The 28000-nt window shown below is 44.9% G+C and overlaps 1 protein-coding gene across 1 annotated transcript in view; it reads left to right on the top strand.

Annotated features, from left to right (window-relative positions):
- FRMPD1 (FERM and PDZ domain containing 1) overlaps positions 1 to 25718 on the top strand; it is an 81552-nt gene extending 55834 nt beyond the window's left edge. Inside the window, exons 7-16 of the mRNA XM_004372249.2 lie at positions 2676 to 2771; positions 7834 to 7959; positions 9433 to 9552; positions 10635 to 10771; positions 11825 to 11951; positions 12082 to 12177; positions 12537 to 12719; positions 13504 to 13651; positions 18806 to 19618; positions 23212 to 25718. Coding sequence (XP_004372306.1) covers positions 2676 to 2771; positions 7834 to 7959; positions 9433 to 9552; positions 10635 to 10771; positions 11825 to 11951; positions 12082 to 12177; positions 12537 to 12719; positions 13504 to 13651; positions 18806 to 19618; positions 23212 to 25592 — 4227 coding nt within the window. The 3' untranslated portion in view covers positions 25593 to 25718. The remainder of the gene's footprint in view (positions 1 to 2675; positions 2772 to 7833; positions 7960 to 9432; positions 9553 to 10634; positions 10772 to 11824; positions 11952 to 12081; positions 12178 to 12536; positions 12720 to 13503; positions 13652 to 18805; positions 19619 to 23211) is intronic.
- The last annotated feature ends 2282 nt before the right edge of the window (positions 25719 to 28000 follow it).

Below are 28000 nucleotides of genomic sequence, written 5' to 3'. Positions count from 1 at the left end.
TACCAGCTGCAAGCTTGGGAGCCCATAAGACTCTGTCCACTTCTGACCAGCCGGCCCCTTTTCTTTCTCATCCCTATCCATCAGTGGGTACCAGCCGCAAGCTCAGGAGTCCATATGACTCCCTCCACTTTAGACCAGCCAGCCCAAATTTGGGGTTTCCCTTTAACCTCTCAGGGTACTAGCCACAAGCCCAGGAGTTCACGTGACCACCTCCACTTCAGAATAGCTGGCTCCCCTGGATCTGATAATTTGCTAGAACAACTCACAGCTCACAGGAGACACCATGCTTGCAGTAACAGCTTTAATATAACAAAAAAGTATACAAATGAAGAGATTCATAGGGTGAGGTCTGGGAGGAGTCACAGCATGGAGCTTCAATATTCCAAGGGGACACACTACCCTCTCACCAACCAGAAAGCTCCATGTGAGCCTCAGGGTTCCAGGCTCTTATTGGCTTCACCAAGTGACCATGACAGATTACATCATGCTTCATGAGGTTTAGTCAGCATCAAGCGCCCAGGTGGTCCCTCTTGGGCTGTCAGACCCCAACTCATTAGCCTCAGGTGTTTATCTGGCTCTCAGGAACCAAGACCAAAGACCAGTTGGCTTTCTGGAAAGTGATTCCACACCTTGCAGGGGACAAAAAACAAAACTTAATGAAGCCCATAAAAAGTGGTCTAGGATTGTATTCCTATTAATTTAATCTGAAAAATAATTTAAATGCAAAAACCTATGTGTTTAAAGATATTTATAGTGGTAATATTTAAAATAGCAAAAAAAAAAAAAAAAAAAGAGAAAAAACCCTAAATGTCTGATAATAAGTAGGAAAGTGGTTAATCAATTCCGATAACTCAGTAGACTATTATAAAGCCAGTAAAATTGTAAACCTTAAGCCTACATGGGGAAGTGTACATGAAACAAGTGTTAGGTAAAAAAGTAACATGGACTTTTACATATTCTAGTCTTGTGGCTCTCTAAAAACTATTTAAAGGTGTAGACAAAAATTGGAAGAGGCCTTAGAGAAAAGCAAAGGATGGTAGTTATGTGTAGTTATTATGGATATGTTTGTTTGATAAACATTTTAAATCACAAATAAACCAAAAAACCCATTGCCATTGAGTTGATTCCGACTCATAGTGACCCTAAAGGACAGAGTAGAACTGCCCGTAGGGTTTCCAAGGAGCACCTGGTAGATTCAAACTGCTGACCTTTTGGTTAGCAGCTGTAGCTCTTAACCACTATGCCACCAGGGTTTCCAAATCACAAATAATAAATAAAGGCAAATATTTCCCACTTGGACAATCCAAAGATTAAGATTTCTAAATACCTGAAGCCAGAGAGGTAAAATGATAGCCAAGTGAGAAGTTTGAAATCCCCTGTCCCTGACTGAGTGTGAAATGGCACTGGAATGTGAACATATTCTTTTTTCTTCCTTAAAAAATACTACCTTAAAAAAGTGGTTTTAAAAAACAATTATGGAATGAACAGATAGTGATTGGTGTGAGTCTTAGAAGATACCAAAACCAAACTAAACCCACTGCCATCGAGTCAGTTCCGACTCAGAGACCCTATAGGACAGAGTAGAACTGCCCCATAGAGTTTTCAAGGCTGTAATCTTTGCAGAGCGGTTGGTGGATTTGAACCACTGACCTTTCAGTTAACAGCGAAGCGCTTTAACCACTGCACCACCAGGGCTTCTCTTAGAAGATACAATGGCCCTTATATTTAGAAGATACAAGATTCTCATCTGAAAAAGTCTGTCAGGTTTTTTTGAAAAAAGATTATAAGTTCTTTATCCAGGTGGGCTTTATTCTCAAACTCTTGCAGAGACAAGTGCTGAGGGAAGTATTAGCTCCATTCCGTGGGACTGTAGAACCTCTCACTGGTTCTGGAGGCCACCAGCCCCAAAGGTCCTGTTTACCTGCAGCTAAACTTTTAGAGCTCACCCTTTAGGAAAGCTGGCCCCGGGGGGATTCTCCATACCCAAAGGTAATTGTCCTACTGCCCTGCCTCCACCCAGGAATTTTGGCTGGCATGGAGTCACCAAACATGAAACATTCCTGTGCCTCCTTCTCAAAGGGCACTCTCAGAATGGCAGAGTCCCTTAGGAGACCTCATAACTCCAGGGGTGATGGTTGGGGTGAGTGGAAGCGGGGAACATTCCTCTGCCCTCTGGGTTCATCCCTATAGGGAATACAGTAGTAAAGTGTGTGTGTGTTGGGGCGGGGGGGTGGCTCTGAGGGAACTGTCCACTCCACAAGATAGGGTCCAAGAATCTCTGAAAGGCCTGTTTTGGACAGTGTGCAAGCTTGCCATCTTATTTGCTAAATTGCAACCTCAAGGGTGGCAGCGAACAGTGAATGCCAGCTGGTGCTTGTGAGACATTGTACAGCTCATGCAGTGATATTAACATGCTCATGTCAGGGCTCACTCTTCTCCATCTGTCATGTCTGACAGTTCCCATGCATAAAGTGTGGCAAAGTGTGCCTTTCTCTGTGTGGCATAGGCTGAGTCCATTGCAGAAATCCCCAAATGCCAAGAATCAACCCATGACATGGTGAGGAGGTTGGAGAAGGATCCTGCTCTCCATGCCAGTCAGAGCTGGGGATAGCTGGGGATTAGTCACAACCAAGGACAGGAAGGGCTGGTTTTAATATGACTCTTGTGTTTTCCAGGGTAGTTCTCTGCTGTGTATGCCCAATGTCCTCAAGGTGTATTTGGAGAATGGACAGACGAAAGCTTTCAAGTTTGAGGCAGACACAACAGTGAAGGTATTAAGAGTAACCTCGAATCTCTTTCCCAGTAAGGATTTGCTGACTGCCAGGACCCCCCAGGCATCGTGCCCTATAGCTGCTCTTCTGGTCTCACAATCACCATGATCTGAGTGCCTGCAATAAGCCAAGCACTGTGTTATCATTTAGTTGTACAGCCACCCAGCAAGATGGTGTTTTTATCACCATCTTGCAGGGGAGGAAATTGAGGCTTAGAGAGATGAAGTGACTTGCCCAGGGTCATATTACAACTAGTCTCATAACCACTAGTTCACTCTTAACTGCTGGGCTTCCCTGCCTCTCGTGTGTGATTCTACCGGCTACCCAAAAGACCAGAGCAGCTAGAAACCCAGGCAAGGTGTCAGACGAGACCCAGGTCCCCGCATTTTCTGTTTTGCATTAAAGTCAGTTCAACTTATACTGACCAGGTGTCTCTGTCCTGAGATGCATTGAGCAGGGTACAGAGCTAGAGGTAAGGGTGGCCTTTGTCCTCAAAGGCCTCACAGTTAAGAGCAGGCGGACATTCAAGGAGCTCCCAGTAGTCTAGGGCAAGATGAAATAAGGGCCATAAAAAGGGGACAAGGAAAAAGGGAGAGAGCTCTATCTGTTCCATCCCATCAGGGCATCAAACAAGGCTTTGGAAAGAAGCTGGCACATGAGCTGCACCTTGAAAAACAACAAAGATTTCAGTAAAGGCAGGTGGGGACAGAGCAATTGGGAGTAGGGGAGATGTCAGTCTGAGGGAGTTACGTGAAGCAATGCAGAGAACCAGTAAAACAGAATATTGCTTAGGAAATAGTGAACTATCCAGTGGGGCTGGAGCAAGGCAGTTTTCTTGGGAAGGAGTGGGAGATGGCACAGGCTGATTGTAGAGCCTCAAATGCCAGGCTTCAGAGTTTGGATTTATCTAAGGAGAATAAGAGATGGCACTAATAGTTTTTGAATAAAGGAGTAAATAGTGTTAGAGTGAGGCTCCAGTGAAGAAGCAAACAAAGGAGTTGTTTAAACATTAAAAAAACATGGAAGAGTAAACCTTGAGACAGCTCTCCTGATGCTGGGGGAAAAACAGGTTCAGGTGGGCCAATGGGCTATAGGTAATGGACAGTGGCCAAGACATACACATACACACACACACGCACACATATGCATAGGCACACAAATGCACACTTGCATGTACACACCCAGTGTTTTTCTCTGATGTCTTCCTTTGGCAATTTCTAGAGCAACTCCAAAAGTCCTATCCCATTCTCACCTTCCTGAGAGTGTAAGTTAGGAGACGCTGGAGCAAGCCTTTCTGAAACTGGGAAGCTCCAAGCCCAGAGGAGGAAGTCTGCCCTTACGGAGGAATGGTCTTGGTTTATTAAGTGTTTACCACATGCCGGGAGCCCTGGTGGCATAGAGGTTAAATGCTCAGCTACTAACCTAAAGATTGGTGGTTTGAACCCACCAGCTGCTCCGTAGGAGAAAGATGTGGCAGTCAGCTTCTGTGAAGATTACAGCCTTGGAAACCCACGGGGCAGTTCTGCTCTGTCCTACAGGGTGACTATGAGTCGAAATCGACGGCAGTGGGTTTGGCTTTTTATTTTTTTGTACTATATGCCAGACACTCTTCTGGCACTTTCTTGCATATTATCTCATTTAATGACCCTAATGATATTGTGAAGTGACCAGTGTTATCCCCACTTTGCAGACAAGAAAACAGGCCCAAGAGGTCAAAAACTTGCCAAGGTCAGCTAGCTCATGACTGCCTTCAAACATGATCTGTTTCTGAATCCTGCACTGGAGCTTGCTGCTCTGCCATGCTGTATGAAACGGAAGCTTTGCAGATGAATTAGACAAGGGCTCTGCTTCTGTCGTCTTTGATCAAAGTGGACTGGAATGTGTCTTAGTCATCTAGTGCTGCTGTAACAGAAATACCACAAGTGGATGCTTTTAACAAAGAGAAGTTCATTCTCTCATAGTCCAGTAGGCTACAAGTCCAAATTCAGGGCATCAGCTCCAGGGGAACGCTTTCTCTGTTGGCTCTGGAGGAAGGTCCGTGTCATCAGTCTTGGTCTGGGAGCTTCTCTGCGCAGGACCTGAGGTCCAAAGGACACGCTCTGCTCTTGGCACTGCTTTTTTGGTGGTATGAGGTTCCCATGTGTCTCTGCTCACTTCTCTCTTTTATATCTCAGAAGAGATTGGCTTAAGACACTATCCAATCTTGTATACCTCATCAGTGTAACTGCCACTAATCCATCTTACTAGATCATAGTGATTGAATTTACAACACATAAAGAAATCACATCAGATTACAAAATGGTATACAATTATACAATACTGGGAATCATGACCCAGCCAAGTTGACAGATATTTTTGGGGGACACAATTCAGTCCATGACAGAATGGAAGGGATAATTTATTTAAAGTATATCCCCCTTTGGTGGTCAAAAAGACTTTGAGGTGATTTACAATAAAATCACACATCACAGGGGAATGAAGCCCAAGATGATAGAGAGAATTGGAGAAACAAGCAAGGACTTAGCTGGTATTATACTGTAGTAATCAACATTTTTTAAAGCAAATCTTTTAGCTATTTGTGACACACAGAAAGAAGGATATAAGCAAATCCTATGGATAAAAATGGAAAAATCACTGTCAATTCATCAGTGACTTCTCTTGCCCTCCGTTACCAAGGGAAGCAAAGTCCTTGTATCAGAAAGCCCTCTTTCCCTAAATCAAGGAAATTTTGTTGTGCAACCCAGTGAACAACCAGCGACACTTTTTGTGTGCCAGGCATTGGACTGAGCTGGGCTGTTGGTGGTACAGAAATAAATTACTCAGGGTCATGCCCTTAGGAAGCCTGAGTCTTAGGTTGGGGCTGGGGTGAGGAGATGAGACCTGGGGACAGCTCACTATGAAACGGTACAGTATGTTAAGGATCATGAAAGCAGGGCAGAAACTGCATGGTGCAGGCTCAGAGGAAAAAGGACTTCCAGCTGGGTGGCAAAAAAAAGGTCTCCTTGGAGTGGTGAATCTGAGGCAGATTTGAAAAGATAGATGGGATTTTGACAGGAGTGGGTGTGAAGATAGCATCCTAGGCATGGGAATCGGACCAATAAAGACCCGTTGCCGCCGAGTCTATTCCAACTCACAGTGACCCTATAGGACAGAGTAGGACTGCCCCATACGGTTTCTAAGGAGCACCTGGTGGATTCGAACTGCTGACCTTTTGGTTAGCAGCTGTAGCTCTTAATCACTACACGACCAGGGTTTCCTCCTAGACCAGGGGTCAGCAAACTTTTTCTTTTAAGAGGAAGACAGTAAATATTTTAAATTTTGCAGGCCATACAGTCTGTGTTGCAGTTATTCAACTTTATCATTGTAGTGAATGGACATGGCTGTGTTCCAATAGAACTAATTACAAAAACAAGCGGTGGGCTAGATTTGGCCTGCGGACTGTGGTTCACCCACCCCTGCGCTAAATGCAAGGTGAAGGACCAATAGGTGGCAGGGAGTTCTGTAAGACACCACTGTACAAAGCCAGGAGAAATGTGTGAACTCAAGCCAAGGTGGACATAGGAGAATAGAGAAGAGGGCACAGAGTAAAGAGACTGGCATCCTACCATGGCTGACACAATGCCTAACACAAAGTAGGCAGTGAATTAACATTGAGTTGCTGAAGCAGATAGACTCTTCAGGACTTATTAACTTGCTACCTATGCAGCTCGTGGAGCAGGCAGAAAGATGATTCACAACTCTCACAAGGAGCAGGTAATACCTAATGGTTTTGGACTTACAAGATTTGACTTACGAGGCAGGACTTCTGTGATGAGTCTATGATGGTTATTCACATATTAAGTGAAAGCTTATCAAGTATCTACAAGTACCAAGCATTGGGAATATAATAGAGCACAAGATGGGCAAGGTTCACATTCTCAGGGAATTTACCATCTACTGGGGTAAAAGATAATAAACCAGAAAACAAGTATTACCAGCTAGCATGTACTGAACACTCAGCATCTGCTTGGTACTGTTTTAAGTGCCTTATGTGAGGAAATTAAAGTATACCATAACCCTGTGAGATAGATGTTAATATATCACAATTTTACAGATGAAAAGACTGAGGCGTAGAGAGAGTAAGCAGTTTATCCAAGGACACACAGCAGGGACAGGTAATCTAGATCTAGAACTCATTCTCTTAACTTCCCTATACTGTTTGTTACTAAAGATCATAGCTGTTATTGAAGAAAATAATAAGTGAATAGTGATGAAGGAAATAAACAGGGCGCTGGGATAGAGAATAACAGGGACAATCACATTTAGATAAAGTGGCTAGAGAAGGCCTCTCTGAAGAGGCCTCTTAAGCTACGACTTGAAGAAAGAGAAACAGCCTAGTGAAGAGTGATGGGAAAAGTGTACCAAGTGAGAGAGTACCATGAGTGAATGCCCTGAGGCAGTAAAGAGTTTATGTGGAAAGAGGATCACTGTAGTGAGGGAGGGGAAAGTGGCATGGCAGTTATGCCTCAGCATGGCCCAGGCATTAATTACCTCATTCAATCTTGTCAGCCACTCTGACAAGGAGGTCTTACTATCCTCCATCATTATCCACAGAGGAAGAAACTGAGGCTCAGAAACGTCAGGTCATTTTCCCAGTCACGTGGGTGGTGAGATACTGTAAGCAGTTGGAGATGCAGATTGGGAACTTCACAGAGGGGATGAGCCCAGAGACCTTGAAGAAGGAGGCAGAAACCCGTATTGGACAGCCTCAGCCCTCCCAGTAAAGAAAGTGGGTGGCCATATGAGTTGTACTGGAGCCCTGAGGAGAGGAGGGCAGTGGGTAGAGGTCTATAAAGGATGTTAAGAAGTCCTACAGGTGGCCTGACAAGCGGGAGCTGAAGGCCCTAATGAAATTCAGCTGTCTGAATTAGCAATGGACCCAGTTGGCATAGGCGTTTCTCTCCCCAGCTGCACCGAGGAACAGAGAGAAGGTCAGGGAAGTCTTGCTTGGTGCCCAAGCATGAAGGCCTGCCCACTCCTCAGGAGTAATTAGGGTGACCCTGCTCTTCTCTGTGCCTGATAGGACATCATCCTCACAGTGAAGGAGAAGCTGTCGATCCGAAGTATTGAATACTTTGCGCTGGCCCTGGAAGAGCAGTACAATGTCTCACGGCTGCACCTGCTGCATGAGGAGGAACTCATACAACAGGTAGGGAGGACCGGCCACCTTTTCCTGGGAGGAACAGCTGGGCAGGCTGCACACCTCAGCCAGAACCTTTGGGGACAGGGCTCAGCATATCTGCAGTAAGTTTGATGCATTTTCTCATGCTCCAGAAGGCTGAGTATACTCAGCCTGGGAATACTGGTTTTCATCTGCTCCTAAGAGGTATGCATGGCATAAGTTTAAGGTCCCCATTTTACAAATAGGAAAACAGAGGCTTAGAAAGGTAAGGTGACTTACTCAAGGTAACAGAGCTGGTAGAGCCCTGATCTTCTAAGTCTTAGGATTATCCCCTGTGCCTACTGCCTTTGAGATGTTAGAGAAGCATTTGGTTCTGGGTTTAAGCCCTTTTTGTGAGACTTTTTTACTTTTTTTTTTTTTTTTTACTTTTGTGGCAGGAGAGGGCAAACATAGCCAGTGTGTCTGTACCACGCATATCTTTTCAGCCATTCAGTCATTCATTGTACCAACTTTTCAAAGCGAAATACAGGTTAGTTGAGTAAACCTGGTTGAGTGCCCACTCTTGCCAGGATGGGTAGGATTTCAACAGGTGGAAAAGGGGAAGGGAGTTTTTAAGCAGGGACAGCATGAGCAAGGCATCATCTTGTGGGCACTACTCTGAGCAGTCCTTATTGCAGATGAATTCTTTTTTTTTTTCTTTTTTTTAATTGTAGTTTAGATGAAGGTTTACAGAACAAACTAGCTTCTCATTAAACAGTTAGTACACATATTGTTTTATGATGTTGATAAACAACTCCACAACATGTCAACACTCTCCCTTCTGGACCTTGGGTTTCCCACTGCCAGCTTTCCTGTCCCCTCCTGCCTTCTAGTCCTTGCCCCTATGCTGGTGTGCCCCTTTAGTCTCGTTTTGTTTTATGGGCCTGTCTAATCTTTGGCTGAAAGGTTAACCTCAGGAGTGACCTCATTACTGAGCTAAAAGGGTGTCCGGGAGTCATACTCTCAGGTTTCATTGCAGATGAATTCTTACTCCACTCACCTTCTAATAACATTGCTTGAATTTTTTTTTTTTTTTTATCACTTCTATTCCATTTAATTTGGAAAAGACAATGAAACTAAATCTCTAAAGTAGTTTAAGTGAAATAAAGGCAAGGTGCAAATACTATTTGCTGAAAAGAAAAGAACACACATATCGAAGCACATATATCCATAGCCTGTCTCAGGAAGGGCACGTAAGGAACTGGAAATGGTTTCCTCTAGAAAGGGGAACTGGGAGATGGGGACAGAGGGGACCTTTGCCCTTTTGAACCTTTCACATTTTATTCCAGTGGAAAAGAATGTCAAACTAAAAGCAAGTCTATAGCTGTCTTGAAAAGCGTTAATGTTGAAATCTCCAGGGACTATCTTTCATTGTCTTTATTTTTTAAAGTTGTTTTCTGTAACAACTGCAAAGGACAAATGCAGTTAGAAGATTAATGGTATCTCCCTTACCCATCGCAGGTGGTAGAAAGGGAAGAGTCACATGACTACCGCTGCCTCTTCAGGATGTGTTTTGTTCCCAAGGACCCCCTGGACCTCCTGAAAGAAGACCCTGTGGCCTTTGAATACCTCTATCTGCAGGTGCCTGGGTCTGTGCTTCCTAAAATAACAGTGACTGTTCTCAAAGCTGGCACATTGGATTATTTTGAACAAGAGCTCAAGGCAATTAAGCTACTCCCTGGAATTATCTTTATCCAAAGGAAAATGGGACTGATCATTGCTGTCACTGAGTTGCTGTCACTGAGTTGCCGTGTTAGGAGATTTGCTATATGATAATGAAATTTAGGCCTAGTCCTCAATGTAGACGATACATTTTCTAATACCTTTTTAGGATCATTAGAGTTACAGTTTTTATTTCTAAAAGGGGCTTTAGTGCTTCAAAAGCCTCATATTAGAGATGACAAAATGGAGTCTTAGAAAGGTCATGTAATTTGCCTGGGTCACCCATTTAGTGGAAGAACCAAAAACTGGTTCTCTGACCCCTAGCCATACTCTAAGGTGGGAAACAGCATAATAAATCCGAACTTAGGTGAGATTTATTATGTTGTTTTCATTCTGATGAAAGAATTATGTGGCAGGCATCACCATTTTACAGATTAAAAAAATGAGACGAGGTACATTGACTTGCCTTAGTCTTGTAGAAGTGGTGGTAGTAAATAACAACAACAGCGTTTTATATTTGTATACTGCTATGTGCTTTGTACATGCTTTTATATGTTGTTTGTCGTGTGCCATTGAGTCAATTCCGACTCATAGTGACCCTAATGACAGAGTAGAACTGCACCTTAGCGTTTCCTAGGCTATAATCTTTATGGGAGCAGATAGCCAGGTCTTTTCTCCCGCGGAGCTGCTGATGGATTCAAATTGCTGACCTTTCTGTTAGCAGCCGAGTGCTTAACCATTGTGCCACCAGGGCTCCTATGCTTTCATTTACATGTTCTAATTTAAATTTCACAGCAACTGTGTAAGGTAGGTTTTATATCCTCATTTAGCAATGGAAGACACTGATGCTCAGAGAGTCTCAGTAGCTTAACCAAGGTCACACAGCCAAGGACGGACCGAGCCAGGCCTCAAAGGGGTCCTGCTGCCTTTTGCCTGAGAGCACTGGGGAACACAATCCGTCTGTTCCTGTTTCCCACCTGCTCTGATCTAATCTCTTCTAGAGCTGCAGTGACGTGCTCCAGGAGCGCTTTGCCGTGGAAATGAAATGCAGCTCTGCGCTCCGACTTGCAGCCCTGCACATCCAGGAACGCATCTATGCATGTGCTCAGCCACAGAAGATCTCTTTGAAGTACATAGAGTGAGTGGCAGGAGACTTCTGTGTCCATCAACAGCAGCTGCATTGCATTTATAACTTGGCTGGCCCCTGGCCAGGATAGCCAGATTCCACAGAAAGCTGATATTTATCCACCTATCCATCTGTCGGTTGTCTTTCCATGCATTTCCTCCTCCACCCTCTCCCACCCAGGCTGGCACCCCCAGATGTCAGAACCTGACAATCCCTTTTAGAGCAGAAGCCAACTCCAGATGGAAGGACACAGGATCCCCCTTGTAAATTCTCAGTTCTTTGGAGGATGTCTTAGGAAATCGGTTGACAGCTTCAGTGTTAAACTCTTCTAAGGGCAGGAAAGCCTCGGAAATTAATCTTTCCTGGTGACTTGAGCCAATTCATGTTGCACTATCCCACTGAGACATTTTCAGGTCCCAGGATTCCAACATCTCTTGATTCTCGGATTAGGATTTCACTTTTCTCTGATCTGTATCACCCATGTTTGTTAACTCTCTCACCAAATCTTACTTCTGTCTTTTGTCCTAACTGGACATCAAAATCACATGGGGAATCATGTTTAAGAAATAAAAGAGATCCTTGGCCTATCCTTGAAGTACTGAGTCAAAACTCTTAGGGAATGAGACCAGAGAATCTGTATTTTTAACAAGTTTATGGGGACTCTAGGGAGTGCTAGGTTAGCACCCTTCTGAAGCCTGGCTTTGGGGATCCACTGGTACTGTTATCTCCATGATCATTGTTTGTCACAAATATTGTGGTAAAAAATGGTCCAGAACTTCTCCTGTGACTAATAGAGTATCATACCATACCAAAAGTAACGAGCTCCCACAATGGTCAGTGGAATTTAATTCCTGAATGGCTGTGGAGGATTTTTGTGGAGTGTGTGTGTGTATGCACATGCCCACATGCGCAGAATATATATATTTTTTTCTTCCGCTAGAGAAAGAGGCTTATAATTGCAGTCTTGTGGGAACACTAAGTACTGAATCAAATGTAATTATGCTCTTCATTAAAGCCAAGTACACTGTAAAAATGGGCCCCATTGTCTTCAATATCTCATGGCAGGAAAGACTGGGGAATAGAGAACTTTATATCTCCAACTTTACTCCGAAACATGAAAGGCAAAGACATCAAGAAAGCCATTAGCTTCCACATGAAGAGGAACCAGAATTTGCTGGAACCCCGACAGAAGGTAATGTGGCCTCTGCTGACCCACCCAGCTGTCTGTTGTGAAACCTCAGGGAGAGCATTTTCAACATTGCCTGGGTTTTAGGCAAGTGAACAACTCTGACTTCAATAATCTTATTTTTTTTCTATTTAAGCAACTTATTTCTGCTGCCCAGCTACGCTTAAATTATCTGCAGATCCTTGGAGAACTCAAGACATATGGTGGGAAAATCTTTAATGCTACTTTAATGGTATGTATTAGAGAATTGTGGTATCCTACTGTTACAAGGGACCCTAGAGGTCCTCTGAAAATCAATGTAACTTCTAGCCTGAAATTCCTGAGGACTCTGTCATGTACTGGGATTTGCTTGAAAAATTAATTATTAAGACATTAGTGAGTATTTATCATGCCCTTGCTTGGCACCAGTTCTGTGGTAGAGCTGAATGAGACATGATTCCCACCTTCAGAGAATCTGAGGATGAACAGGGTACCTAACAAGACAAAGCAGAAGGTTCTCAGAGCCATGAGAGAGGCTCAGGGCTATTGCATATGTGATGTATTTTCACTAGCTTGTGAGTGGAAACTAATCCCCTTTCTACCCTTCTGCAGTTACAGGATAGAGAATCCTACATTGCCCTACTAGTTGGAGCCAAGTATGGGATTAGCCAAATTATCAATAGCAAGCTCAATATCATGTCCACGTTGGCAGAGTTTGCAAATATCAGCCGTGTAGAGCTTATGGAAGAGTCTGAGAAAGTGAGCATGGTCAAAGTGTATCTTCAGGACATCAAGGTAACACAAGGGGAGAGATTCTGAATCCAGCCTCTGGAATTTGGGACTAAATTAGTATGGGATGGTTGATATGATTTTTGAATAATAATAAAGTGTAATATCGAACATTTGCTTAAGAGGATAGATTGTCCATCCTGTTCCATAAAAGGAAGTTTCCTGCACACAGTGCATTTTCCCGGGCAGGTCCTGAAAGGTTTCTTTGTATAAACTGAGCTGGACCATGTGCTTCCCTGATAGAGAAGTTGTAGCTGGATTTAGAAACTTTGATGGGAGCACCAAAGGATTTTATCACATAGCTATCCAAGCTATTCTGTGAATGGTGCAGGGTATGTCGTAAGCCTCTCTGAAAGGTCCTACATTTATCCTGACCTCCTTTGATCTAACTCTGACATGCTCAAGAATGGTGCTTTATTCTTATTATCACCCTCTTCCTCATCCCCCACTTGCTGCTGCTCATTCCTTTTTTCTACATCAGATCTTGAAGGGGCCCCATTGTACAAATGAACAGAGTGATTGGGACGGGGGCCTGGGAGTATAGGATGGAGGAGAAGCAGGAGACATTGTAGACATTGTAGAAAATAGGTGGGAGGAACCTATCGTGTGTGTGTATGTGCATACTTACTTCAAGCCTTGTAGGTGAGAATGTGGGGAACCAGAGGGCCTGCCTGTGGACTATTAACTGGAAGTGTTTGGAATCTTCCATTGATTCCACGTGGCCTTGTTGTCAGTCTTCAGATTGTCTCTCAATCCTTTATAAACACAAGAGCTCTCTTTACCTTCAAAGGTTCTGACTTTGCTGCTGGAATCCAACAGTGCGAAAGACCTAGCCTGCCTGATTGCTGGGTACTACAGGCTGTTTGTCGACCCAGTTGCCTCCATTTTCCTCTGGCCTGGAAACAAGCAGCAGGTGCACCGGGTGTCTGCTGAAGAAGGTGAGGTGCTGAGTCTTGCCCCAATTAGGACAAGCCCGTTTCTCTGATCTTGTAGGTAAGGGTAGCCTAAAGGAGGGGGGCGAATTAAGTCAAGCTGTGACTTCAAACACATTCACCTTAAGAGGATGAGAGCTATTTCCTCATTTATTTTTTAGTAAACAGTTGATCTTTCTTAAATCACTGGGGCTAAAGAAGCATTCTTTGTACCTAAAAGTATCTTAAAGCCAAGGAATACTGTTGAAGGTCTCTGACTGCCTGTAACATTTCCTGAAACCATCTCTAAGATCCATTGTATATTCTCATTATTTCCCAGCAAAATGTGCTATCACTTATATGTTCTGAAAGTACAGAAGACCTAGCTTCTCCATCCATGCCTGTGTGCTCTTTTTCACATTGTCTTGAATTATAATAGAAATTCTCTATCTTACATGTTTAGAAAAAGGGAGTAACTGGAGGTAGAAGGAACTTGAAATCATATCATGTAAGAAATGAAGCAGTGGAGGGCAGTGTGTTAGTCGTCTAGTGCTGCTTTAACAGAAATACCACAAGTGGATGGCTTTCACAAAGAGAAATTTATTTTCTTACAGTCTAGTAGGCTAGATGTCCAAATTCAGGGCATCAGCTCCACAAAGAGAAATTTATTTTCTTACAGTCTAGTAGGCTAGATGTCCAAATTCAGGGCATCAGCTCCAGGGGAAGGGTTTCTCTCTCTGTCGGCTCTGGAGGAAGGTCCTCCTCATCATCAGTCTTCCCCTGGACTAGGAGCTTCTCTACGCAGGAACCTCGGGTCCAAAGGATGTGCTCTGCTCCTGGTGCTTCTTTCTTGGTGGTATGAGGTCCCCCATTCTCTGCTTGCTTCCCGTCCCTTTTATCTCTTATAAGGTAAAAGGTGGTGTAGGCCACACCCTAGGGAAACTCCCTTTACATTGGATCAGGGATGTGACCTGGGTTAAGGATGGTGTTACAATCCCATCCTAATCCTCTTTAACATAAAATTACAATCACAAAATGGAGGCCAACCACACAATTCTGGGAATCATGGCCCAGCCAAACTGATACACACACACATTTTTTGGGGGACGTAATTCAAACCCTGACATTCCACCCTTTGGCCCCCAAAAAGTCACATCCTTGCAACATGGAAAACATATTCGCTCCATCATAACATTGCAAAAGTCTTAACTCCAAGTCCAAAATCCAAAAATTCCTCTTCATCTGTGAAACCTATAATACAAGTTATCTGCTTCCAAAGGTACAGTGGCAGAACAGGCACAAGCTAGACATTTCCATTACAAATGGGAGAAACTGGAGGGAAAGAAAGGATAACAGGCACCAGGCAAGTCAGCAGAACACATTACATTAGCCCTCAAGGCTTTGAAAATAATCTTCTGTCCTCTGAGACAATTTACACAGTGGCCCTGCCCTCCAGACTGTAGGTATCCTATGGCCACAGTCTCCAGATTCTGAGTGGAAGCCCCTCAGCCCTGGGCTTCAGCTCTGCCTTCCAGGCCCACTGGGACAGCAACTCTGCTCCCTTGGCTTTAGGCGCACCATTCTCCCAGTCCATCTGAGTGGCGACTCCACCCTTAGAAGCACCAGAGGCCATTGCTCCACCCTTTGAAACCCCTGAGGTCATGGCCATACCTTTTGAGACTGAGGCAGCTTGGCTTCTTGTGTTCCTTGTCTCTTCAGCTTCTGCTTCCGTTTCCTGTGGTCTCTCTTGCTGCGGCAAGTGTTCCAAAGCTCGGTAGCTCCACCAATAAGTGCCCGGAGGCACCCCACTCCACCAGAAAGCCTTAAGCACACAGGCACTCAGCTCTCTCACTCCATGGGTCTGCAAGCCTAGCTCTACCGATAAGTACCCAGAGGCACCCCACTCTGCCAGGAAGCCTCCTATGCACAGGCACTCAGCTGTCTCGCTCCATGGGTCAGCTCCAGCGCCGTCTGGCACTGGTCTCCTGGTTCTGCTGCTGTTGTTTCTCTGCCGCTGTCACTTCTCTGCTGCTGCAGGTTCTCTGCTGTTGCTGGTCCTCTGCCATTGCCATTTCTCTATCCACTCACAGGTTCAAAACTGCTTCCACATTTTAGGTATTGATTTAGGAAATAATATTGGAGTTATTATTCCCTCTCTGTGAGCATACAGAATGTGACCCAGCTGGAGTTGGGCTCACAAGGGCTCACGAGGACTCACAAGGACACATCAACTGGACCCTGAGGTATAAAGACAATAGCTAAAATAATCTTGGAAAATATCTTTTAGGGAAACTTTCACATAAAGCCGATCAAACACAACACAAAAGACTTGCCACTCTTAGCTTTTTCTTTTAGCATTTAGTGAATAGGAATTTGTTGGACCAGTGAAGACCCTCCTGATTCTCGTTACTGAAACCTGTACCAGTGATTGTTAAGAAAGATAATTCAAAATGTAAGATTACAATTTCCAGCCAATCAGTGAAAAAGTGACACTTTCAATGATTCTACCCATTTTGTGATGTTGATATATACTGATGATTCTGTAATATTCCTTGGACTCGGGCAGACATGGCTGTGGCAGTATGTTTGTCCGTTTTCCCATTCTTGCCTATTCTGTAATATTCTTTGGACACAGGCAGAGATGGCTGTGGCAGTATGCTTGTCCGTTTTCCCATTCTTACCTATTCTGTAATATTCTTCGGACTCAGGCAGACATGCCTCTAGCGGCATGCTTGTCTGCTTCCCACTTTTGTCCTTTTGAATATATGCCAAATAAAACTTTTTTCTTTACTAAACTTTGTGATGTTTTTCCCCTACAACAGTATCTGTTAGAGCAGCACCCCACTCTGGTATCAAATTCTGTCTTAGTTATCTAGTGCTGCTCTAACAGAAATACCACAAGTTGATGGCTTTCACAAAGAGAAATTTATTTTCTCACAGTCTAGTAGGCTAGAAGTCCAAATTCAGGGCATCAGCTCCAGGGGAAGGCTTTCTCTCTCTGTTGGCTCTGGAGGAAGGTCCTCGTCATCATCAGTCTTTCCCTGGACTAGGAGCTTCTCTGTGCAGGAACCTCGGGTCCAAAGGATGTGCTCTGCTCCTGGTGCTTCTTTCTTAGTGATATGAGGTCCCCCAATCTCTGCTTGGTTCCCTTTCTTTTTATCTCTTATAAGGTAAAAGGTGGTGTAGGCCACACCCTAGGGTAACTCCCTTTACATTGGATCAGGGATGTGACCTGGGTAAGGGTGGTGTTACAATCCCACCCTAATCCTCTTTAACATAAAATTCAATCACAAAATGGAGACCAACCACACAATTCTAGGAATCATGGCCCAGCCAAATTGATGCACACATATTTTGGGGGACATAATTCAAACTATGACAGGCAGGTAGATGAACAGTTTCCTGGGCCAATTCCCAGGTTCTGTCAGCTTTGCTTCGGCACTGTTGATGCAGCATCTTCCCATGGTACGCTGATAAATGTTTAACAACTGGCATTGCAGGGAAATAAAAGTCCTGATTTGGAGCAATTGTCTATTTCCATGGTATAAACACTCCCACCATGGCTAATTTCAAGCTACCAACGTGATGTCCCTGAACATGAAGTTGAGAAGAGATGTGCAGTAGCATAGTATTATATAGTATTTCCTCCTTATAGGTAAAGTAAATCACCTCAAGAGCACAGATAATAGTAAAATAATTAAGAAGGGTGAGTTTTGAGTACTTATTACTTTTGTTTTTAATATGATTTATTTACTTGTAAGTTTGTATAATTTATTTGTTTAAATGACTATGTTTAATAATAAAGTAGAAAAATTCCTGAAATTTTAACAATCAGATCTTGTGAACTAGTATCAGTTGACTTCAGCTATACCACTGAATTTTTCCTTCATCCCCATTACCCAGTTCTCTAGTACACCGAACAGGTGGAATATATGAAAAATTTCTTGGAAAAAGTAATTTACATTTTATAGGATTTGGCCAAAGATGTACTCAAAAATCCAAAACCAAACCCATTGCCATCAAGTTGATTCTGACTCATAGCGACCATATAGGACAGAGTAGAACTGCCTCATATGGTTTCCAAGGAGTAGCTGGTGGATTTGAACTGCTGGCCTCTTGGTTAGCAGCCAAGCTCTTAACCACTGCGCCACCAGGGCTCCAAGATGTACTCAAAGAATATTTATTTAATTATTAAACAAGAAAGAAGAAAAGTAATGAACTAAGCATCTAAATCAAGAAATAATAAGATAATAAAGCAACATAAGGAAAATAAATCATTTAAAAAGTTGAAAGCAGAAATTAGTAAATTAGAGGAACAAAATTGGAGAAAGAGTGAATTCATCACTTTGAATTTATGAAAAGTTTAAATAAACACTTGGCAAGTGAAGAAAAGTAGAAAGAAAACCAAACCAACAACATAAGGATGAAAGAGAATATAGCTATAGATCTAGCTTTTCCTTGATTTTAGAGTATTTCTCAGGAACAAATACATGGATAGGAACTGCAACTCCATGAGGCAGGACTGTGCCTGTCTTGGTCATCATTGTATCCCTAGTTGGATACTAGGGAGATACTTGGATACTTACAGAGTAAGTATGTGCTCAGTGAATATTGTTAAATGATATGGTCAAAATTTAAATAACTTTAAGAGAATACTATAGACAATTCCATGGTGATAAAATTGAAAGTCTGGGTAAAATAGATGCTTTTCTAGTAAAAACACCTAATTTGAGGAAGAATATCTAAACAGACCAGTAACCACAGAAAAAAAATTAAAACATTGGTGAAGAGTCGTCTCTAAAAGGAACACCAGGTCCTGATGGTTTTGAAGATGAGTTCTTTTAACCCTTCAAAGACTTCATGCTACTTACACCTTCCCAAACCACTGAAAGAAATGAAAAGCTTTCCAAATTCATTTTGTGTAGATAACATGACCCTGAAACTAAAGCCTGACAACCAGGGCCTGGTGCAGACGGGGAGAAGACTTTGCTCTCTTGCCTGGGGTCTTCCCACAGACCTGTGCTTGAGCACAGCCACAGCAGTAGTGTGGGTTCCCCCCTGCTGCAGCTTATCCCAGCACAGGGCCTCTGGGGAGCAGGCAGGGTGGGTGCAGGAGGACACACAGGCATTTGCCAGTCCCAGAATGCTGTTTTGTAACCCTTGGTGTCCCCTGTGTTGTAGGCTATGAATCCAGGGCCTGCAGTGACTCAGAGGAGTCCTCTGAAGTGGACTGTGTACTGGAACCTCTCTCCGACAGACGCCTGGTAAAGCTGCTGCCCTGCACACCTCTCATGAAAGAGGAGGAGCAGGAGCCTCCTGGGGACAGCGCCACCCCTGAGGTGGCCAGGAGAGGCCCAAGCACCTGTGGCTCCAGCAGCATGACAGACAGTGCCGAGTCCGAGGCGTCTGACTCAGCTAACACTGAGAACCGTGGCTGCAGGACCAGCGGCTCGAGCGAGTCCATGGATGCACTAGAAGAAGATGACTTGGATGCCTGCTCCTCCAGCAGGTCTGGCTTCTTCCACTTCGGCTCATCAGGCTTCCCAGAGAGTCTTGATTCCGACAGCCAAGAGGAGAGAGGCAGGATCGAAGCCAGTGGCTTCCTCTGTCTCCTGGACCTGGCCCAGACAGCCAGTCCTCAGTGCCAGAAGACAGACTTTTCTGAGAGTCCCACTCCTGAGATGTTCAGCTGGGGCCCGGAACTGAGCACAGTGAGACTGGACCCCAAGCTGTATGAGGACAGCCGGACTGACTTCTACAGCCTGTGCTCCAGCGTCTCCCCAGCCAGCCACCTGAGTGATAGCTCAGAGAGCACGGCTTCCCAGCAAGGGGGTCCCCTGCAGGCTTGGGGGCAGCAGGGCTGGCCCAAGGCCCAACCTAGCTCCACACTGGAAGCCTTGGCTCCTCACCCACCACTGGCCTTTGAGAATGGCAGCTCTGATGAGGAATACTATGACGCAGCTGATAAGCTCACACCCCTGGACACCCTCTCAGGTGAGCCCTTGCCAGCAGGTCTGCAGACTTGCCAACAATTTCTGAGTACCCACTGGGGGCAGGGACCAGGCTTGAGGGGAAAGCATGCAAATAAGACAGGGTGGTTGTCCTCTTTGGAGGCAGACATGGACTCAGTGGACCAAATTACTGGCATCATGGCTTTGAGTCAGGGCTGCAAGCGAGATTCTGAGAACTGTGGGCAAGCAGAGGTGGGAGGGATTCATTCAACAGGGGGAATAAGGACAGGCTTCCCAGAGGAAGTGGCAAATGGGCTGGGCCTTGTGAGATGGACAGAATTTACACAGAAAGGAAGGGAATTGACAAGAGTGGCCAGCAGAGGGAAGTGGCTGTACTTTTACTGACCTTGAAGCTACGGTAAATGAGGCCTCAAAGCCAGAAGATCCTCACTGACACGCCATCAGTGGGCCCGCAAGGCCTTTTGGGGTTCAAAGTACTCTGACATTAGAAGGCAGGAGATCTATTGGCCATGTTTTTTTCCAGGTTCCTCATCATAAAGAGTGTGGCGTGTCTTTCAGCACAGAATGGCTTTTTAAGTAGACCTGGGATTCTTGCCTCTGCCTGCCTTTCTCCTTCCTCCTGAGCCCTCTCTGCATTCCTGCCACCCAGAACTCTTTGCACTTCTTTGGAAGTGCTGCACTTTTCCCACCTCCGGCCTTTGCATGCGCTGCTCTTTCTGTCTGAAGCACTTCTCACCCTCATCTGGGCTGCTGATGCCCATCCAACTATAGGTCCCAGACTGCCTAGAGTGGGGCAGGCCTCCCCATCCCTATCACACGTTCTTACAACACCCTGGGCTTTTCCTGTCATTTAGCACTGTCTCTAAGCATATATTTATTTGTGTGATTTTATTTTATCAAACATTTATTTGATGTTTTATTCCCCTGCTGGAGGAAGACTCCTTTGAGTGCAGGAACTCTGCGTATCTTACTCATCACTATGTCCCCAGCAGACAGTGCCTGGCAGTTGCTGCTAAATGAATGAATGAACTCTCTACCATCTACGCTGTGCCCCTGGGGAAAGGAGAACCTATGGCCAGACTCTGCACTTCTCCCCAGAGAGTCTAGCCAGCTGCCATCCATGCCCCCGGCCTTGACCTGCTGGGCCAGCATGGTGCTGGGGGAGGCTAGGTTGTGACAGAGACCATCAGGCAGGGTCTTGCCCTTACAGGGTCTAGTCAGGGACATAAGGCCCACACTGGACACTTCCTTTTTTACAGGGAGCCATTGTGGTTCTGGGGAGAGAGCCTAGCTGTGGGACTCCTGAGCCTGGGTTCTGGTCTGGCCCCTGACTCACATTGGGAATTCCTCCCTTTCTGGGTCTCAGAAATGCCTTTGGTCAGTGGCTGTAAGTGACCCAGAGCAGTAGCTCCCAAACATGGCTGAGCATCAAAATCATCTCAGGCACTTGTTTAAAAACTATAGATTCCTAGGTCCTAACCTCATAGATTCTGATTTAGGAGGTCTAGAGAACGGCCTATGATTTGATAAATTTTTAATAAGGTCTGAGTGAAATAATTGCAAAAGACAAATATCATACAACTTCACTTATATCAAAAAAAAAAAAGAAAAACCAAGAAAAAGCAAATGTATAGAGAACAAAGTTTCTTAGTGGTTACCAGGGGCAGGAGGGAAGGGAAAAGGTAGGGGGGTTAACGGTGATGGAACTGTCTCACTGATTAAGTAAAGGTAGGGTTGCACAGCCGATTATTATAATTGTGTATTGTAAGTGCTGTCAATAAGTTGTACACCTGAAAAAGTTGACAAACAAAAAGAGTAACTTCTGAGGCTGCTTATGTACAACCAAAAACCTTATGGGATTTGATTCCTTGGTTTGGAGGTTTAGGGTCATGGTTTCATGGGACATCCCAGTTAATTGGCCTAATAACATGTTTAGTGTTTCTGTTCTACCTCCTAGTTTGTTGTGTAGTGCCTGGGGTCTTAAAATTTGCAAGTGGCCATCCAAGGCACAACAACTGGTCTCTATTCACCTGGAGCAACAGAGGAAGAAGGAGAGTCTGGAATAGGAGGAGGATATGGAATGTGCGGCTAATTGCCTCCATGAACAACTGCCTCCTTTGCCGTGAGACCAGAAGAACTGGATGGTGTCCAGCTACCGTTATTGAACATTTTGATCAAAGATTCTATAAAAGAATCCTTATCAAAAGGGGGAAAGTGTGAAACAGAATTTAAAATTTTCATGGACCCCAGACTTCCTAGAGCCATGAAAATTGGATTAACCCCTGAAATTATTGCCTTTAAACCTTAAACCAAAAATATCTCCTGAAGTCTTCTTAAAACCAAGCGATAGTTTAACTTAACTAATAAAAAATGTCTGGCTTGAGCATTATACTCTTAAGAACTATCTAACCCATTGCCGTCAAGTCGATTCTGACTCGTAGCGACCCTATAGGATGGAATACAACTGCCCTATAGAGTTTCTAAGGAGCGGCTGGTGGATTCGAACTGCTGACCTTTTGGTTAGCAGCCGAGCTCTTTATGCGCCACCAAGGCTCGTAACAACTATCTATATATATAAGAACTATCTATATGGGATCAAATTGGTAACAGCAACTTGAAAGATTAGATAGAAGCCTTAGCGGGCTGTGAGTTTATGTCAGTGGGGGAGGAACAACTCAGAAAAGGAGGGTGAGAAAGGTTACACAACTTGAAGAATGTAATCAATGTCACTAAATAGTACATGTTGTAAATGGTACGTGTTGAATTGGTTTATGTTTTGCTATGTATATTAACAACAACAACAAAATAAATTTAAAAAAGAAGGAAAAAAGCTATTAATAAGGTACAGCCAGGTTGGAAAAGACTGGTCTAAATCATCTATAAGAATCCTCTGAGTCTTAAGTGCTGGGCCATGATTCTAATTCCTTCTTGCTGACTCCAAGGACTTCCCTATTAGGGACAGGCATCATGCTAGGCACTTCATATACATTAATGTATTTAATCTGCATGACTATACTGATAGGTATTAACTGACTTGTGTTAACTTAAGCACAAAGGAAAAGTCTTAGGAGGACTTAAGTTAGCTTACAGAATTGCCGGCAAGGCTTAAGAATTGGATTCAGACATGGATAGCAACCAGACCAGAAGTCTGGGTAATAGAGTTCCTCATCCGTATTGAAAGGATATTGTGGCTGGAAAGAATGGACCCTACTATTATTTTAATCAATGTGTTCAAGTTTGAAATTCTAAGGAATTTGTGGGTGATTGGCTGGGTCATAAATCTAACCATTTGGCTGGGTGGACAGGGTACCTTCATTAATAGTTTCAGAGTCTGTAACCAGTGGGGAGACAACATTCCCTGAAAATTTGGGGTACTGTGGCCAAAAGACAACAAATGGATCTTGGACAACCAAAAATTAAAAAAAAAAATGTCGACTACAGTTATTATCCCTACTTTTCAGATGAGGAAACTGAGGAGAGTATGATGTAGTTTGTCCAGGGCTACACAGTCCAGCCAGAATTTGAGCCCAGATAAGCCTGAGTCCTGAAACCTTGCTCTGTAAAATCTCTTTGTTTTCCTACTTTTCACATTCTTTTATCTTTCTTGACTCTCAGGGCCCAGAGCTGTTTCTGCTCTAGAACCCAGTGCCACAAGCTTGCAGAGTAAGGCCAGCACTTGCAACCCTGAGGACAGCCTGAATCCTGGGCCAGATGGACAAGAGCCAAGCAGAAGAGGAGGGAAGAAGAAGTATGCCAAGACCCTGAGGAAAAGAAGGTCTTTCCTACAAACTGACTACACCTCACAGGTCTCATTTCCCCTGATGCCTTCAGCCTCCCTGGAGAGCGTGGACGATGTATGCTACTATGACAGGGAGCCCTACCTGGCTCTTGGTGCACCCTCACCAACTGTGTCCTCCCTGCAGAACATGCAGGGCGAGCCCAGCCTCCTGGAGACCAAGGCCCTGGGACTGCTGGCTCCCCTGAGGGAGGCCAAGAGCAAAAACCCAGCCTCTAGGGTCATGGAGATGGAGCCGGAGACCATGGAAACCAAGTCGGTCATTGACTCTCGGGTGTCTTCTATTTCTGCCATTCGCCTGCGGATCGACCCCAATCATAAAGAAAATTCTGGGGTTGCCCCTTTGACTGCCCCTGTCGCAAATTCCCCAGCAAGCACCCCTCACTGTTCCAACCCAGGTTCATCTGGCCCAGATACTGCCCAGGCAGGACCTTCCCAAACCTTATCTGCATTTCAAGACCCGGATGGCAGTGCCCCCAAAGAAGTGACCATGGAGCTTGGGGATAGCACTTCCCTCTTCAGTACTGATCCTACCCAAGACAGGGTATGCCTGGCCATCAGCTCAGGCCCACATAATGTCTCTCAGGAAGACACACTAGAGCTTGGAGCAGTCCATTTGGAAACAGGATTGGGATCTTTGTTTATAAATCATATGCAAGAAACTGCCCCCAAATACACAGAACCTTTGTTGTCTCCTGGAGACCAGCCCGGAAGTGGTGAATGTGGAATAAATTCACAAGAGAAGATGGCTTCTTTCCCTACAAAGGAGGAACAGCAAGGACAAATATCTTTGGAAAGTGACAGAAAAGTTACAGACAAAAATGGCATCAATTTATTTCAGGAGGATTCCGGGAAGGATTCAGGTGACCCCAGTGGTGACCTGTCAGATGCTGTTCCACAGGCTCTTGGTGTTACGGCTCCAGCTGGTATAATAATAGCCTCCCTCTCCTTGGAGGCTCCTGTAACAGGGACTGAGCAGACCCCAGCACAACCCCCCAGGGCTCCTCAAAGACAAAGCAGAGACACTCCAGGCCAAGCCTGCCAGACCCAAGAACAAAAATTATTGGCAGAGTTGGATTTAGATACTGATTTCTTGCTGGGGGACCAGACCATTCCATCAGCCTTCCCTCCAGAAGGGGTCAAGGCAGAGCTGCTTAACCATGTGATAGGGGAAGACACAGCCCCTACAGACACTGCTTCACAGGTCTGTTTTAATCCAGGGCCTTCCCTGCCAAATCCACTACTGTGTCCCAAAGAGGAGCCCTACTTAGAGAGTTCAAACCACTGTTCAGTGTCAGAAAGAAAAGGCAAAAACCCTAGCATCTGCCTTCCTGCTGAGAAGTCTTCCCTGTGTTTTGCCCCAGGAAACCATCCTGATGTTTCTGCCAGGCCCAGGATGGCCATGTCTCTGGGTTTTGCAGGCATGAATGAGGCCGTGGCACCCAGGATTGGAATGGAGCAATGTAGCTGCCAATTCTCCTATGCTACATGTTTTCGTGGCCCACAGCCTGAGATGGAGGAAGAAGACAGGGACTCAGAAGCACACTCCATGGCTCCCCTCACCTCCCCACCTTCTGCAGGAAGTCCACTGGCCCTGCCCTGGAGGCCTGCCCGGGCCCACAGCTGCAGCACCGAACCTCTGTGGAGGAAAAGCCACATCTGGCCCGAGTACTGCTCCAGGGCACTGAGACAGCTGAAAGCTGCACCTACTAGTGCCTCTGAGGGCTTCATCCAACTCACGGAGAGCTTACTCGAGCTACAAGACATTTTAGAAGCTTCCTGGGGGGATGGGAACAAACACCCGCCAGACAAGTGCACCTGGCACTTTTCTGAAAGCCGGAGCCGCCTCTGCATGGGCTCCCAGAAGCTCCTGTCCAGCTGTCAGCACGTGATCAGAATGGACCAGTCCCCCGAAGAGATGCAGGGCGCTGTGCGTGATACCTTCCAGCATCTGGTCCAGCTGGCTGGCCTGTGCTTCCAGCTCACGGACTGCAGCCGCTGCTCCGCCCGGCACAGGGAGGCAGCTGGGAACCTGAGGGACGTGGTGTACACCTACTGCCAGTTTGTGGAGGCCGCTAAGCTGACCTGTGAGAGAGGCTACCACAACCTGAGTGTGAAACTCTTGGCCCATCAGTGCACGGCCCTCACAGCCTCTGTGTTCTGTTTGACCCATAAATTCCGGGCATCCACTGCCCTGTGAGCAGGCCAACTGCCCAGGGCACCCTGCCCTGCCCTGGACATTCCCTGAGAAGCCCCCTTCATTCCCTCACCTCCCCCTTCAAATGTTTACTATTTAGAGTATTCAATAAACTGCTGCTTATTCTTGTCCTGAATCATACAGAGCAATGATAAGTTTGGGTCAAAAGCTTTCACATTCAACATTCACATTCAGCAGTCATTCACTGACTACCTCCTCTGTGCCAGGCCTTGTTCTAGAAGCTTGGGATATAAAGATGAATAAGACTAGACCCTGCCCCTGATCAGGACACCTACAGATCCTCAGGGGTTACAGATAGATTGCCACCAGTAAAGTGTGTACTGTAAAAGGAGTATACCCGGGGTGTGTGGGAACAAGATGAAGTCACAGACTTTGTCCCAAGAAGGCAGGGATGAGGGAGGAAGGTAAGGGTCCCTGAAAAACAGTCTTGACTCCTCATATCATACCATATAAATAACCCTTACATATAGGAGTGAATACACGTGATATTTGATAGACTCTACTTTCACTATTTTGGAGCACAATTCTACTCTGACACGTGGGGTCGCCATGAGTTGGAATCGACTCCATAGCAACTGATTTACTGGTTTTTGGAGTCCCTGGTAGCGCCTGTGATTAAAGCATTCAGTTGCTAACCAAAAGGTCAGTGGTTTGAGTCTACCCAGAGGCACGTTGGAAGAAAGGCTTGGTGATCTACTTCCAAAAAACCAGCCATTGAAAACCCTATGGAGCAGAGTTCTACTCTGACACCCATGGAGTCGCCATGAGTTGGAATCGACTCCATGGCAACTGGAAACTGGGATACCTTCACTTTCGGTTTTCAGCATCTGCACCAGGAGGCCTGATATTATTGGCTACTTCCCTGCAGCAAGCAGAAAGTTTCAGTAGGTGGCAGTAAGTTCCTTAGTTGCCTGGCCACCCACATTCAGTCGTGCACTGTTTTATCTGAAATTGACTGTACCCCTTAATTTTGCAACCCTATTTCTGTTTTTTTGTTGTTGTTGTTGTTATTTAGGTGAAAGTTTACAGCTCAAGTTAGTTTCTTATACAAAAATTTATACACATATTGTTTTGTGACATTAGTTGCAATCCCTACAATGTGACAGCACACTCCCCCTTTCCACCCCAGGTTCCCTGTGTCCATTCGACTAGTTCCTGTCCCTTCCTGCCTTCTCATCCTGCCTCTGGACAGGACCTATTTCTGTTTTAAATGTATAAAAAGGCAAACATGAAAACCCAACTTTAAACTGAATTAGATTTTCTCTTTAAGAATACTATTAGAGTAAAATAAATATATTCAGTGTCTTTCTCATTAATCCCAGTTAAACCACTTAATCTTTTTTCTTCTTTTAATTGTACTTTAGATGAAGATTTATAGAACAAATAGTTTCTCATTAAACAGTACACATATTGTTTTATGACAATGGTTAACAACCCCACGACATGTCAACACTGTCCCTTCTCAGCCTTGAGTTCCCTATTACCAGCTTTCCTGTCCGTCCCCTCCTGCCTTCTAGTCCTTGTTTCTGGACTGTTGTGCCCCATTAGTCTCGTTTTGTTTTATGGGGCTGTCAAATCTTTGGCTGAACAGTGAACCTCGGGAGTGACTTTACTGAGCTAAAAGGTTGTCTGGGGGCCATACTTTTGGGGTTTCTCCAGACTGTCAGGCTACTAAGGCTGGTCTTTTTTTTGTGAGTTAGAATTTTTTTCTACATTTTTCTCCAGCTCTGTCCAGGACCCTGTGTTGTGATCCCGGTCAGAGCAGTCAGTAGTGGTAGCCGGGCTCCATCTAGTTGTACTGGACTCAGTCTGGTGGAGGCTGTGGTAGATGTGGTCCATTAGTCCTTTGGACTAATCTTTTCCGTATGTCTTTAGTTTTCTTCATTCTTCCTTGCTCTCTAAGGGGTGAGACCAGTGAAGTATCTTAGATGGCTGCTCACAGGTTTTTAAGGCCCCAGATGCTACTCACCAAAGTAGAATCTAGAACATTTTCTTTATAAACTATGTTATGCCAATTGAGCTAGATGTTCCCCGAGACCATTAAACCACTTAATCTTGGTGGGACCTCAGACAAGGTACTAAACCTCTCAGTGCTTTGGTTTTCTTTTCTGTAAATTGGGGATACCAATAATGCCCACCTTATAGGGTGGACATCTGGCAAATACTTACTCTAGTAAATAATAAATGTTAGTAATAATCACCTCCTAGTCTGAAACCTTTCCCTGTATTTTGTTCTCAGACTGCAGAGTAACTGATTTCAAGATACCCCTGGAATGCCTTTTTCCTGGCTTCTCTGTCCAGGCCAAAGGTGGTTCAGTCACCTACCTTAGGCTATTAAACCAAAACCAAACCCATTGCCATCAAGAAGATTCCAAAAGAAGTCCCTTTGT

Source organism: Trichechus manatus, unplaced genomic scaffold (genome assembly GCF_000243295.1).
Source record: "Trichechus manatus latirostris isolate Lorelei unplaced genomic scaffold, TriManLat1.0 scaffold00016, whole genome shotgun sequence".
In the NCBI taxonomy this organism is placed as follows: Eukaryota; Metazoa; Chordata; class Mammalia; order Sirenia; family Trichechidae; genus Trichechus; species Trichechus manatus.
Note: the sequence above shows the minus strand (reverse complement) of the source record. Positions and strands in the feature narration are given on the sequence as shown.